Raw genomic sequence first — 16583 nt, 5'->3', positions numbered from 1 at the left:
CTAATGTATATTTTTTATCTATTTCTTTTTCTAATATTCTTTACACATTTAGGGGTGTGGAAGGCAAGAATTTCATCTTTTAGGCTTTTGATTCATGATTCATAATATGATTTTGGAGTCGATAAATGCATATTAAAAGGAATCATTTAACCTATGTTTTTTATGAAACATGAATCTTAAAATTTAATTTTATATGATGACATCTTTAATGTCAGTTAAAAATAAAATATTAAAATTAATATTCTTAAAAATGAATTACTCCAAATGTTTCATTCAAGTGAAACTATTCCTTGAAAGAAGAATTTTTGAAATTTGTGATCTTAAATATGTAATTAAGATAAAAAAAATAAGAGTTTTAAAATTAAATTATGAATGATTATAGAAATATCATATTTATATTATTTTCATGGCTATTTGGAGAATTGAATAGGCTTTACTTCTCCGGGATTAAAGATGCAACGGACTGGACTCCTTGGACTTGGAGATCCAGTTCACTTCTCTAATGGTCTGGGCCTGGCAACTAGGATAGAAGTTCAATTTCCTGTGGTCCATTTCACAAACCAAAATTTGGTCGGTTCATTTAGGGTTTTTCTTTCTTGGGGTTTTCCATGTGGTGTCTGGTACCTATATAGGAGTCCGACTATTTGGGATTCGCATCAGGTAGATTCCCTATTTGGGGCTAAAGCTCCCTACTAAAAAAAAAAATTCTACCAAAGCTCAAAGCTGAAACCTCTAATTCATTTAGGTTGTTGAGATTGCATGAAGTCCAAATTCAAGTCATCTCCATTTATACTTAAGAATTAAGAAAAAATCCATTTATATCATATAACAAAATTGATTCTTAATTAAGTACTGTTTTTTATAGATACTTTGGACTAATTTCTCAACTTAAACATGTACAAAAACAGAAAGGTCAGTCCCTTCAATTATTTCTTGAGAAAAATAACATAACTAAGCCTAACAATGTGAAACGTACGTACGTTAAACTCATATAAATTTTCATAATCAGTCTCGATTAATCAATAACTTAATAACAAAGAATATTATACTTGTACCGAAAAGACTTACAAGACCGATAAGGCCTCATTTATGATATAAGGTTTTGTCAGTCCTTACATATTGGCTCATATGCAGTAATGCAGATAGTAAAAAAAAAAAAAAGATTAAATGAACGTTGAGCCTCGCTAAAGTTTAAAAGCCAATTGATCATAAAATGAGAATTGTCAAAGGATCATACAAGCCATAAGGATATCAATTCATATGTCACATGCATGTAATGAGGAATAATAACGTAACTTAACGCCCCGCATGTCTAGGCTTAGCAAATGAAGCATAACATCAGGTAAATTAAGAAGGTTGATTTACGAAAATATCTTTTTTTAAGATTGTCATCTAGATTGTGTTTATTTTAAAAAGCTGTGCAAATATATAGTTCCACCAGGCTTGACATAACATTAGTTTCTCGTCTAGTGGATAAAATTTTAGAATGAGCCCTAACGTTTCTTACAAGATTTTTTTTTATCATGGTCTAAAAGGGTAATAAATTGCACAAGAAACAAAAAGAGGATCATTCACTAAATAATTGTCCTAAAAAAAGAACAATCGACAAAAATTTCTAAACCAAGAATTTGGATGGGTCCTATGTCATGTAACGAGATAAAAAACTTAAACCGAACTCAATCTCAAAAGTTAACTCATATTATGTATCATCCGAAACTTCCAAATCCATATTTCATAATCTACACGAGACAACTAATTAATGTAGATATATGTTTTATACTCGACTTGATGTTGTCTCAAAATAGGCCTCCTTGCATGATACATAAGAAGACACGTACAAGTAATGATTTTAAAGGGAAGAACATTTTATTATTAGCATCAATAATAATTATGTGAAGTCATATGAGGTCGTTTTCTGGGCAAAAAACAAAAAATTATGGCGTTTGGAGCATCAACTGCTCAAGGAAAGGCATCAAAGGCCATTTGAAAGATTACAAATTCACTTTAGATGCCATGACTATTTTCTTTCCATCTTCGGTTTGCACCATTTTGTTTTATTGGTATAAAATATACTTCATTCAATTCTTCACCATGAGTATTTATAATATGTCGGGTTAGTTTGATTTTTCTTATCATTTCATTTGATATTGACCAAGAAAAAATTGAACAAATCCGGGATATAAATATATCATATATTTTTTATTAAAAAAAACATATATTGTATTAATAAATATTTTTGATTTTCTTATGAAATGGACTAATATTTCATAGAACCATATAATGAATTTGTTTTTATCCAATTTAAATAATGGTTGGTTTTAACATTTATTTTGTCACTTTCATATCAAGTATTGTTGAAATGTGTCTATTCTTTGTTCTTCCAAATTATATGTCAACACAAGATTGATATTGAACTCTTATACTTTACTCAAATTCTTGAGATGGTGTATTATTGATAATTTTTTAAATTAAAGAAATCATTTCATTATTTAGGATTCATTTTATCTTTTGTTAAATTATTAAAATCTAGTTAAACTTGATATCGTATATCATTGAAAAATTACTAATATTTGACTAATAATGTAACTATCGGGTGTTTCAAGAAAATGATCCCATAAGAATATTCCAATTGATCACATATTTTTAATTTGTCAATTAGTACTAGATATAAGATTAAAATAAATTTCACATTACCAAAAAAATCAATAAAAACTGACGAAATTGATTTTCTTGTTTGGAATTGACAACATTAGACATCTAGACTCTTAGTCGTTTGGTGTGAGGTATAAGATATAATATTATCGATTCCGATACCGGTTTGTCCAATTTCTTAGGATCTCCCAAAGAAACCAACAATGGAAATACAATATCAAGAACGGATTAAAAATAATAATCTCAAGTCATGTTCAAGAGTACTCATAAACCAAATTAAAAATCCAAAAGATTTTCTTTTTCAACTAGTAATCAGCAAAATTTGCTATTTCAAACTTAGTCTTCTTTTTCAACTCCCAAGGGAACTTCACAGCCGGTATTTTAGGTGCACAGGGGATAAATTTGCTCTTATGCATATAGCTCACAAACCGCATATGAAATATAAATCACATCACACTTTGCTCATTTTAGAAGACGTTGGCATGCAGGTGGAAATCAATAGCTGGCCTCCTTTATTATGAGATACCACCTGCCGCACCAATTCAATCGTCCTCTGGCAAGTGTTGTAGAATGCAAAAATTATATATGTACTAATTACTATATGTCCATTTCCAAAATTTTCACATTGCATAATTTAAACTGGTGTAATTACCAACGAGATTTTGCGAACCACATCGAATATATATCCTTCCACAAGCGCTCCTCAAAGCAGTCAGTGTTGGTTGAAGCCATGTATATAGACATTGTGGTACGAGTTCGATAGAATCCAACATTTTTGACATTGGAGTATTAAAATTTTTAAAAGTGAAACCCATCAAATTAAAATTTTAAATTCATATTTGACTCAAAGTTAGACAAAATGACCCTTAAATCTTATAATTCTCGAAAAAATTGGAGGACCTATAGTGTGTGTGGGGAGAAGGTTAGTGTATCCTTCGCTTTCATGTTATTTTTGCGGCATATATATATTGTCATATTGAATATATAATTAAGTTCTACTTATAATGTTTTGGAGTGCTTCGTACTATGGCATCATATACATATTGTATGCCTTTTAGTGTTTAATTAAGCTGCTTTAGCTTAAATACACGTGTAACAGTACACAAGAAAGCCTTGTATATATCAAACCAACTTGAATCATCTAGAAGTTAATAAATTCAAAAGTGCTATGGATAAATTTATTATATTTCAAATTAGCTTTGCATAAAGGAACGATATACTAATTTGCTCAAATCCATCATTCAAAAACAGTAAAATGGGAAACAAAAAAACAAAGAATCTCATGTCAATTGAGTCGATATATCGTTTAATCTTAACCAGTCGAATTTGATTGGTCGACAGCTATGATCGGCCACAAAATCCTTAGTCTTTGGTGGCTTTCATCTTGGCGAATACTACGCATAATGAAAAAGATAATATTCACCACTGTTTACTACATTGATGGGGTACGGTACTCCACCTCATTAATTTTTGTCAAACAATATTTACTAATTCAATTAATTTTGATATGCAAGATTCATTTAAGAAAAAAAAAATAATTTTATTCGAAATATCTTAAACAATCGAGGCATCAAACTATTTTAAACCATCGTATATTCAATATTTACTAATTCCGTCAATTTTGATATGCATTATATAAGATTCATTGATGGAAAAATACTTTTCTCCAAAAATTTCTTAAAATATTCAGACGTCAAATTGTTTTAACAGTTGCATATTAAATATTTACTTATACGATCAATTTTGATATATATCATGTAAGATTCATTTAATAAAAAAATCACATTTTATCATAAATTTTTTATATAATATTCAAAACGTCTACTTAAGAATGAAAGGTTCTAGTTCACCTCAACACATGTTTTCTTAGTGGTCATTATTAAATTGTCCCCTTTTAATTATTATGTATTTACTATTCATAAAGTTTATTTTTTATTGTTATTTTTGAGAATCAAATTCGAGACATTTATTGAGGAGGGAGATTTTCACTCACCCCCATCGTATCCGTGAGTGGTCCTATCAGATTGTTAAATGACGTTAGTTCTGTAATGCTTATCTCATCTTTCTTATTCCAATTGAGAAATAACAAGACTTTAATTTTGAAAGATAATACAGAAAAAGTGATAATATTAACACTATATTACTGAACATTGTTCAGAGGCGGAGCTATAAACTTTATTAAATGAGTTCAGAGGCTCGAAGAGGTCACTCAATTTTGATACGCATTTTAGAAGGTTTATGAATAATATTTTAGATGATTGCAAATTCGTGGTATGTTTAAGATATAAAACATTTATACTAGAAAAATATCATAATTATCAAAAGATTTAAAATAAATTATGTCTGTATAGAAATTGGTTAATCAAAATAAAAAAATTCTTTAAAATAGTATCTTATTATTTCTTAAAAATTTAGCTTTAAAATATTTATTTTAACAAAATTTAATTAAAAAATTATTTGGATTGGTCGGGTAACTTTCTGATATCAATAATTTGAGTGACTTTAATATAAAGTTGCGTGACTTACCAATTAAACTATTCTTAGTCGATTAACTTTTTAGTTATAAAACAAAGTTGAGTTACTCTCTAAGTAAACTATCTTAAGTTGTGCGACCATTTGAGATACATCTCTAAGATTCATTTAAGTCTAAACACTTTTTATCAAAATTTTCGTAAACAATCAATGCGTCAAACTGTTTTAAATTCATCGGATATTCAATATTTATTAATCCAATCAATTTTAATACGTATAATATAAGGTTTATTTAAGAAAAAAATACTTTTTATCATGAATTTCTTAAATAATTGAGCCATCTAATTAAGAATGGTTCTAATTCACCCCAACACATATATCCTTAGTGGTCCTTATTAAATTGTTCCTTGGAATCATTATGTATTCAATATTTATTGAGCTGATTAATTTTGATACATGTTGCATAAAGTTTATTGAAGTGCTTTCTATTTAGAAAAATTCCTTATTTTAAAAAAAAAAAAATCAAATCCAAAACATTATTAAAGAGAAAAGTTTTCACTCACCCTCCATCGTGGTCCTTGTCAAATTGTTAACATGACGTTTGTTTTTTAATGTCTATCTTTTTCTGTTTCAAAGTTTAGAAATAATATGACTAATTTAGAGGGCTTATAGAAAAAGTGATAATGTCGACATCATACTACTGCTTATTGTACGGATGCGGAGCCATGGATTTCATCAAATAAGTACGAAATATGAAAAGTAAATATACTACGAAGAAGTTCAAAAAACTTTAATATTTATTTTTTATATATAAAATAGTTTTTAATTATTGTAAAAAAATTATTTAAATACACAACTAATTTATCATATTTTCTAAAATTTCCTCTAATTTGAAAAAATTACAAAATATCTACTCTCTTCTAATCTCTGATATATCATGACGTACGTGATGTATCCAAAAATGACTAAATAGATAATTTTTAAAAGAATAGAAATAAAGTGTAATTGAAAAAAGTTATTATAAAATTTACTTATTATAAATAGTATAATTTTTTATGGAACCTCTACTCCGAATTCGGATGTGATGCGCGATATAAGCTGATAAGCATATCATGGAAAATATTGGTTCTTTGGATTCTTGATTTTAGAGGTGATTATTCTCTAACAGCTCGCAATATCCACTAGTTTTATTACTCCCTTATAGTTGAGAATTGAATATTGTTATCTATTGACTAGTAAATATGAAATATTAATTAATTCCTTAGATTATCAAATATTAAGTAGTCTTCTGGTATTTAATTTTGGTGTATTTGAATTGAAAGGTAAATATTGAGTATTTATCCAATAGTGCAGGGGGGAAGTGCATAAAAAGCAGTTTTGAGGGCCCAATTTTAATAACAGTCAAATTTATAAGGTTTATAAAATTTAGCCTTCTCAAAATTAAAACCAGATGTGTAGAATTACTGAAGCTTGAAAATCGTGGGTCTGACATTTTAAATTTCTATTTTAAATTTGGCAGTTTGAAAACTGAAAAAAATAATATTGGTATATATATATATATATATATATATATACTAGAAAAATAATATATTATATATAAATTAAGACGATAAAGTACTTCATTTTGATTTACTTTATAAAGCTATATTGTAAGTAATTTTTTTTAAGATGCACGAGGATAACATTAAGGTGTGACCTAGCTAGTTGATAATGATAAAGTGAGTTATGTTGATAATTATAATATTTTGAATTTAAAATTGAAGGGAATCGAGCCTTACTATAGACACAATTATCCAATAAATCTGTTAATTAAAGATAGTAGTACTCCATAAAATTATCGATTGTGTTTGAGGTTTTAAATTTGATGCATGTTGAAACAATGTTCAGTATTAGAATAACATTAATCATCGAAATCATCCGACAGTCACTTCAAAATTGTGTAGATCACTCATTTCAACTAACTCTCAATGTAAAATGTAAAAAAACGTTTGGCAACTATCAATTTTCCTCATTTTTTTTGGTTAAAAAAGAAAATATATTACATATTAATTAGCATCCATACAAACCAGGCGGCTACATTGCCTACTGCACCTAGTTCTAGTATTGGTTACATTACTACTAGTAAATACATTAGATATATAGGGCTGCTTCTCTAAATTTCTGAGTTATATATATATATATATATCAGTAGTCTGGAATTACTTTTCAGCTTAACAAAATTAGATCCCCTTTCCTCATTATGAAAGCCATTGAGGCTCATAAAATGTAGTATGTAATTCTTGATGATTCTCATATTTTTGAGATATTAATGTTGATTTTTCAATATATAAAAAATTAGCTTTTCTTTGATCATATTTTAAGATTGAAATATAAAAATTTGAGTTTTTGAAGTTGTAATTTTTGAAATTTAAAGTTGTGTTTGAACATGCATTTTACATGGATTTTTATAAATTTAAAATTGTGTTTGAACATGCATTTTACATGGATTTCAAAATCTATAACTGAAGATCTGATTTTTATGATCAAATTTTACTTTATGGTCAAACATATATTTAAGGAATTTTTTTTTAAAAAATTACTTTCAAAATTTATGACTAAAGATCAATTTCTTATAGTTAAAATTAACTTCATAGTCAAACATATATTTAAGGAAATTTTTTAAAGACTACCCCAAAATCTATAACTGAAGATCAAATTTTTATGATCAAATTCTACTTCATGGTCAAAAAATATTTAAGAAAAAATTTCAAAATAGCTCCCGGAATATATGACTAAAAATAAGTTTTTATGATCAAATTTTACTTTCATGGTCAAACAGATATTTAAGGAATTTTTTTAAAAGACAACTCTCAAAATCTTTGACTGAAGATCAGATTTTTATGCTCAAATTCTACTTGATGACCAAATAAATATTTAAGATATTTTTTTTAAAAAAAAATTACTTCCAAAATTTATGACTAAGATTGGAATTAATTTTTTTTAATAATTTCTTCTTCTTGAAGATTAATTTTCAAAAATTACTATCAAAATCTATAATTAAATATTATATTTTTAAAATCTGATCAAATTTTATGGTCAAACAAATATTTAAGGAAAAAAATTTAAAAACTACTTCTAAAATTTATGATCAAAAAATATTTCAAAGTCTATGGGCAAACGAATATTTAGGAAATTTTTTAAAAACTACTCTCTAAATCTATGAGGAAACGAATATTTTAGGAAAATTTTTAAAAATTGCTTTCAAAATGTATGGTCAAACATCGCTAATAAGGCTATTATTTCATAGTAAGTTTTTGGATTTGATCCGAATGTCCCTATTTGGGGCATCTCTCGTGAAGTCATTTCTGTCTTCTTTCTTTTCCTCTCCCCCTCCCTCCTTATAAATTCCCCATCTCTTCTTCATTCCTCATATCAAACAAAATATATATCATCATTACTAAGCTTTTTATTAGACTAATTATTTTTCTGAAAGGAGACTAAAAAACAATTAAACATGTCGATCTCAGCTTCTTATCTGAGATTTAGCCTGATTGCTCACTATGAACATCCTTCTTCTTCTCCAGCAAATCAACCTCACAAATTCCTTAAAAGTAAGCTCTCCCTTTCTACTTTCTACTTTCTACTTGTGTTCTTTCTTCCTTCTTCTTAAATTCTTTTTTCTTATTAATTAATTAATTGTAGTACACTTTTTCAACTACTTTTTTCACTGGGATAATTAGGTGTTTTCAACTTTAATACTAACGTCCTAGTGACAGATGCACAATTTTTATCAAGCCATTCATCATCTATCATATATATTATAACTTTTTAATTCCTCTCTCCCTTCCCGGGTTCACTTTTTCTGTTTTCTCTACTAAAAATCAGAATTAATTTAAGCTAGCGTTTGATCATAAATTTTGAAAGAAGATTTAAAAAAATTATATTTAATGATTGATCATGAAATTTGATCAGATTTTGAAACAATTGATTTAAGTTCACAAAAAAATTAAATTTTCATCATGTAAAATGCATGTCTTCAAAAATTTAAATTTCAACTTCAAAATCTATACCCATCTTTGTTCTTTTTTGTTTTTGCTTGATGCATGTATGGCATGACTCATGAGTAAGATGTCACTAGAGGAGTTTTTAAGGGATGATTTTTTCATACATGTGGCATGAATAAAATGTCCATAGCATAGTTTTTAAATGAAGATTTTTTGATACAGGCAACCGATCTTCAAGAGAAAATGTTGATGTCAATTCAATTTTGCAATGTAATGCTGTTTCTAGACGTCGTACACAAGGTGAAATAGTATATTACATGCTTTCTAAATGATTTTAAAAATTATAAACTTGTGAATTGAACAGTTCTATATCACTCACACCAAAAAAATAAATGCAGAATACAAAGAGCCACTGCAAAATGGTTCTTTGCCAGTTATCAAGTGGGACGACATCGCGGAGGAAGTGGACGTGGAACCACAAGTACTTGAGGTTGTTGTTAAGCTAAAAAAGAAAAAAGAAGGGGAAAAAAAACAATTTTTTAACTGTCCACTTTTATTTGTTCAGTATAATAAAAATAAATGTATACATTTACTCGTCCAATTTAAAAAATGAAAAGAGAATATTTTTCTAATCATTTTATACCAATTTTACCCTTATTAATGTTAAGTACTAGTATTCATTTCTCAACACTTAGATGACTTATTAATAATTAAGGGCGATATGTGATAAAATTATCATTTTATTTGTTATTTTTAAAATGTGCTCAAATATGAACGAGTTCAAGGGATTACCATTCTTTTTTATAGAAATTGTACTTTAATTCACATATATACTTCTTTTTATTTTTTTAAATTCCAAATTAGACTATGATGATTTTGAGTTTTATTGTGTACGTATGTTAAAGGTGTACGACCCGTCATCAAATAAGGAGCATATCGATGCTGTTCGGTCGATGCTACGATGGATGGAAGAGGGAGAAATAAGCGTATCGGCTTATGACACAGCATGGGTTGCTCTTGTGAAAGATGTGAAGGGAAGTGAAACTCCTCAGTTCCCTTCAAGTCTTGAATGGATTGCAAACAATCAGTTGCCTGATGGTTCATGGGGTGACAGCTCTATTTTTTTAGTTTATGATCGTGTCATCAACACATTGGCCTGTGTTATTGCCTTGAAGTCATGGAATTTGCATCCCGACAAGACTCTACTTGGTAATCCTTTGATTTCTCCCTCTACTTTTTCTTTTCTATTTTTTTTATTTAATTCTATTTATTTGATCCAAATGCCGAATTTTTTAAACATGTCTGTGATGTTTAAATATATATATTTTTAAAAGAGATTAAAAATAAAAGTAAGATAGATAAATTAAAACCTCTTTAATTTCAACATGCACATTTTATGCCATAAGATTCAAAATCATTTCGTACATACTCATTCAATTTTAATTTCATCATATAATTAATAGGATAAGTAGAGCTTCGATGTAATTAATGATGATGGACTAACAATTAGGTATCTTTTGGGGGTTTGTGATTATAGGAATGTCGTTTATGAGAGAGAATTTGAGCAGGATTGGTGATGAAAATGCAGAGCACATGCCTATCGGCTTTGAAGTGGCATTTCCTTCACTCATTGAGATTGCTAAAAAATTGGACTTAGATATTCCTTATGATTCTCCCGTCTTGCAAGACATCTATGCCAGAAGGCAACTAAAGCTCACAAGGTACCTAATCATCGCAATGCTTCCTATATATATATATATATACTCTATCACTTCTTCTTGCACTCATTTTACTTATTTTTATTTGTTCACTTTATATATACATTTCTTGCTTTTAAATTTCAATTAGTATTTAGTAGTCATATTGAAACCTGATTAAATCCTAATTAAAAAAAACACTTTTAATAAAAGCAACTTGAAACTCAGAGTTCCAACCTTTTTAAATTACTTTTACCATGTGATAGTTTTTTTTTCCAATCAAATAACGCCCCGTATAAAATGATAAGAAGAGGGTTTCATTACAAGAAAAAGTAGCTCATGAATTGCCTAGGCATTATTATCTTTCATGCTTCTCATCATGTATAAATTTTAAAAAAACATATCTAATCGATCTTCTTTAGATTTGAGTAGGGTACTTTTAATTTTTGGATACAAAAGTGGAAGGACTTTTACTTTCCTTGTATGTGGATGTGAGTAATGATAACGTAACGTGTGCGTGCCAATATACATAATAGGATACCAAAGGACATAATGCACAAAGTGCCCACAACTTTACTCCACAGTTTGGAAGGAATGACAGATTTGGACTGGCAAAAGCTACTTCAATTTCAGTGCCCTGATGGCTCTTTTCTCTTCTCTCCATCTTCCACTGCCTTTGCACTTATGCAGACTCAAGATCATAATTGCCTCAATTATCTCAAAAATGCTGTCCAAAAATTCAACGGTGGAGGTAATACATTTTTTTTATTATTATATTATCAGTGTAATTTAACATAGACCATGTTATTTACTATGAAGATGTTTGATTATATTTATAAGCGTATCAAATTGACTTATAAATATTTTTTATTAACCTACAGTTCCAAATGTGTATCCTGTGGACTTATTTGAACATATTTGGATCGTTGATCGGTTGCAAAGACTTGGAATTTCTCGATATTTTGAGCCAGAAATAAAAGAGTGCATTGATTACGTTAACAGGTACTAATATACTATATTATTGTGTACTTTTAAACAAGTTAGAGGAATTTGTGGACTGTGATGGTTTATCGTATCCTCTAAGGAGTATGCATTTTTATTTTTATTTTTGGTTTCTACTGCTAGTATTTTATTTTTTATATTGAGGGCTAGTGGAATATAATAATATATGCTTTTATTTTTTAAGATATTGGACAAACGAAGGAATCTGCTGGGCTAGAAATTCCCCAGTTCAAGACATTGATGACACGGCCATGGCTTTTAGACTTTTGCGGTTGCATGGCTACGTGGTTTCTGCTGGTTAGTCATTATCGTCTTCCCTACCATGGACACGTTTTGCCATGAAAAAATTCATTTTTTAATAAGGTTAAATTCTTATTATTATTTTTTAAATGTTTGGGCATAAAATTTTAAATTTAAGTTGTATTTCAAATTCAAAAAATAACTTATAAACAGGTACTAATTAGAAAAGAAATTATTTTATATTAACTGAATTTACGAAGCAATAGAAAGGAGTATGGAATGAAAATGAAATTTATGTACTATGCAAAAGTGTATATATATATATTTATGCTATTGTACTCATAATGTACTTGTTTATTTTGTCAGACGTATTCAAACATTTTGAGAGTAGAGGTGAATTTTTCTGCTTTGTGGGACAATCCAATCAGGCAGTGACAGGAATGTATAATCTTTATAGGGCATCTCATCTAATGTTCCCAGGAGAAAAAATACTTGAAAATGCCAAAATATTTACCTCTAATTTTCTTAGAGAAAAACGAGCTCAAAATCAACTGCTAGACAAATGGATCATCACTAAAGATTTACCTGGAGAGGTACAGTTGAACTTATATACTGTAGAATTTTATTATTATTTTTATTTAAAAGGGTTATTTTCTGTTATTTCTCACATTCGTTTTCTTGATCTTCTACAACATTATATTTTTTCTTTTTATACAGGTGGGATATGCATTAGATGTACCATGGTATGCTAGCCTGCCCCGACTAGAAACAAGGTTCTTTTTAGAACAATATGGTGGTGAAGAAGACGTGTGGATTGGCAAAACATTGTATAGGTACTTTTTACATGCAATTGATAAATATACTCTCTATCAATACCACATAATTACCTTTTCTTGCGCAAAATTAATTCGTGCAAGGAAGAATTCTTCAATTCCAAGAATTTACATGCACTTATCTTTTTATATCGTCAGATTAGTTTTACCTATTATATAGCGAATAACTAATCTTATTTTAACATTACAAACTTTATACATTATATTGTTGCAATAAGAATTCGTCGCATGATAAAAAAAAATGATGTTTTCTTAAAAGGTGCTAGCTAGTGATCGTTATATATATATATATATAGTAATTGAAGCCCCACCATACTTGCAAAAGACGGCACACACGCACCTTGTGTCTGTCTCTCTGTCTGTTTGGTTTCGTTCACTATCAAATTAAATGAAACATTCATCAATCATTCATGAGTATATATTCAAGAAATGCTACAATTGAATACAGCCAAAAAATTACCCTGAGAAATAGTGGGACCCTGCAAAGATATATATAATGAGAAAAATCAAGTCTCTTGTTTTCAAAACAACTAACGTTAATAAGTTGTTATGATACTAAAACATTGGATACTGATGTGCTTTGTCGCTAGTCTTCACTACACCTCCACGTTAGCCTATAATAGCCATTAGCCACATATCATTTTGATCTCTGGAATTTGACGTTTATGATTTATTTAATTAATTTTCCTATTATTTTTGAAATCTTCTATAGAGAAGTAGTAATTAGTATGTTTTGATACAGGATGCCACTTGTTAACAATAGCCTATATCTGGAGCTGGCGAAATCGGACTATAACAATTGCCAAGCTTTGCACCTGCTGGAGTGGAGAAGAATTCGCAAGTAAGTTACGGAAGTTTATATGATAATAATATTTTAAAATTATTTTATCACATTATTACTTGCTATAACAGAAAGAATATAAATTTTACAATTAGACAACCTAATTAAAGATACTAATAGTTGGTTAATTAAGGTGTGTAAATTAGTTGATGCATGGGCGCAGGTGGTATTACGAATGCGGGGTGGGAGAGTTTGGATTAAGCGAAAAAAGGTTGCTGGTGACGTACTATTTAGGGTGTGCTACTATATTTGAGGCAGAAAAGTCCACCGAGCGGATGGCTTGGGTCAAAACCGCAGCTCTTATGGACTGTGTCAGGACTTTTTTTCGCACCAAACAAATATCTGCCTTTCTTCGCCAATTCACACACTCTACCACTACTCTCAATTCAAGGTAATCATCATTATATTCAAAACATAAATTAGTGATTCAATGCATTATAGTATTCTTCTTTAAAAATGAGCACCACATTAATATTAATTAATTAATTTAGTAACAAATTAAAATTGTGACTATGCCATATATTATAATTGGTGATTGTGCAATGACAGGTGCAGCACAGAACAGAGGCTTGTCGGGATTATTCTCGGAACCCTAAACCAGCTCTCACTGACTGCCTTGCTGACACATGACAGAGACATCCATCACTACTTACGTCATGCTGTAAGGCTCGTTTTTATTATTGGTTAAACTTATACAAATAGTATAATGTGGGATTAAATTACGTAAGGAATAAATAGTTAAATGAGCTTTGTTGAATTTTATATCTACATAGGAATTAAAATGCTGCTATCAAATATTATTATATGAAAAAAATCGCTTTCTAATCAGTAACGTCGAAACCATCAGTAATTTGTCTATATTTGATATGTCTGTCTATATATAGTGGGAAAATTGGCTGCTGACATTAGGAGGATGTGATGAAGTTGTGGAGGGAGAAGGAGCTGCTGAACTCATAATTCGTACGCTAAATTCGTGCACTGCCAGTTGGGTATCAGAGGAGATATTGTTGTCCCATCCAACTTACCAAAGGCTAATGGAAATTACCAATAGAGTTTGTCACCGACTTCGTCTCTTTCAACTCTACAAGGTTAGGCACATTTCACTTTTATGTGATACTTTTTGGTGTTTAATCTGTTCTTAAAAAAATAAATATTTTATATATAGTAAAAGTTTTAAACTTTTCATTCAATTTTATTTTTTAGCACTTGAGTCGGGAGTTTTTTTAAAACAATATCAACTAACGTCCGCCTATACTTTATTTCAAATTTTCTTTGGTTAAAAATTACATTGCAAATAATTTAAGGTTAATATATATTCCAAATTATTTTTTATATCTTCTTACTAAAAATTCTGCCTCAGCGGGCCTCCGCCTCTACCCCTTGCCCCTGAATTTCATAGGGCTAAAGATTGCCACAAAGAGGATGTTTTGTGTATACTCGTACATATCTAATTTTATATATATTTTTTCCTATACATTCTTATGGAAGCCACTTTTTTCTCTCTTCCTGGACAAAGTCCTAAGAGATATACATTGCATTTGCCTAATATTAACAACGAAATGTTGTTGTCGTGTAATTGTATATATTTCAGGGACAAAATGCAGACAGCCAAAGGAGTGAAAAGCAGTTGGGAATTTTGAGGCTTAGTGAGGAAATAGAATCTGACATGCAACAACTAGCAGAGCTCGTGTTATCTCAATCTGATGGTTCAGAATTGGATGCCAATATCAAACATACTTTTCTTACTGTAGCCAAAAGTTTTTACTATACAGCTCATTGTGATACAAGAACAATCAATTTTCACATAGCCAAAGTGCTATTTGAAAGAGTAGTTTAATTATTTTATCACATGTACATTGCTTCATTATAATTAGGGGGTATGTATCAGGAAATATGATAGAAATAGAATATGAATGGAGCAGGAAAAGATCCAAGTTCCAAGAAATTGTTGTGATGAAAAGGTTAACTGGAATTCTTCAGTGTTTAATTAATAGTTGCTCTGATGAACTATACTTCTTGCGAGGTGTTAGCGCTTGATTGACTAATTAATATAATATACTCCCTTCGCTTCCATTTTGCTTGTTTTACTATGTTTTTTAATTTGTTTCCAAAAGAATGTCTCTTCCTTTATTATATATATATATCGTGTGTTTGTCTTACTTTGATTTTTCAATTTATTTTCAAAAAAAAACTCTCTTTCCTTTGTACAGTGGGTAAATTTGAAAGCGCAGTAGATCATCTAGCATATAATCGGTGTGTTTCCTTTCGAGGAAAGTATTTCTCTCATGAAAAATGTTTTTCTTAAAAATACGTCATTTCTTACCTTTTTTTTCCGGATGTATGGTAAATAAGTGGAAAAAAATATAATTCCAAATATATTTAATTTATATATAATCTAGAAAAATACTTTTATAATCGGGATAGCGAAGGGTAGGGTAGTCACAAGGGATGGTAGGAGGTGGAGGTTGGGAGGTAAGGGATTGAAAAGACAATGAACTTGGATTGTCGGAATTTGTTTTCGGTACTCACTTTAGATAAGTCATTTTTTTTAAAAGAAACTTATTATTTCTAGATTAAAAAATATATTTTTTAAAGATAGAAAACATTTCCACTACCAAACACACCCTATGTTTTAGCCTAAAAAGATACAACTTTTTGGGGTGGCTGGTGAAAGAGCTTGTTGATCTTGCCTGTATCTCTGGATTATATCTGCTGCTAGCTAAATATTCGACAATGTATGGCAGGCAGAGTGATTAAAAGATTAGAGTGGAGATGCGGTAGATCAAAGCATTGAGATATTGTTTCCCATTTGGGGCAAGCAAGAGTCAATTTGACAAGACACATATCAAACTCCTTCCCACAT

General features: G+C 29.4%; 1 protein-coding gene across 1 annotated transcript; it reads left to right on the top strand.

Annotated features, from left to right (window-relative positions):
• The first annotated feature begins 8557 nt into the window (after window positions 1-8557).
• Window positions 8558-15780, top strand: LOC129900365 (ent-copalyl diphosphate synthase 1). Its single transcript, XM_055975322.1, has 15 exons — window positions 8558-8714; window positions 9330-9407; window positions 9506-9597; window positions 10013-10316; window positions 10645-10828; window positions 11341-11555; window positions 11686-11806; window positions 11991-12103; window positions 12413-12639; window positions 12764-12879; window positions 13622-13720; window positions 13884-14111; window positions 14270-14381; window positions 14605-14808; window positions 15312-15780. Exons 1-15 carry the CDS (start codon window positions 8618-8620, stop codon window positions 15555-15557), a joined length of 2436 nt encoding a protein of 811 aa, XP_055831297.1. The 5' UTR covers window positions 8558-8617; the 3' UTR covers window positions 15558-15780.
• Window positions 15781-16583: the final 803 nt, after the last annotated feature.

Source organism: Solanum dulcamara, chromosome 8, assembly GCF_947179165.1.
Source record: "Solanum dulcamara chromosome 8, daSolDulc1.2, whole genome shotgun sequence".
NCBI classification, from domain to species: domain Eukaryota; kingdom Viridiplantae; phylum Streptophyta; class Magnoliopsida; order Solanales; family Solanaceae; genus Solanum; species Solanum dulcamara.
The sequence above is the reverse complement of the archived record's forward strand: the minus strand, read 5'-3'. Positions and strand labels throughout refer to the sequence as shown.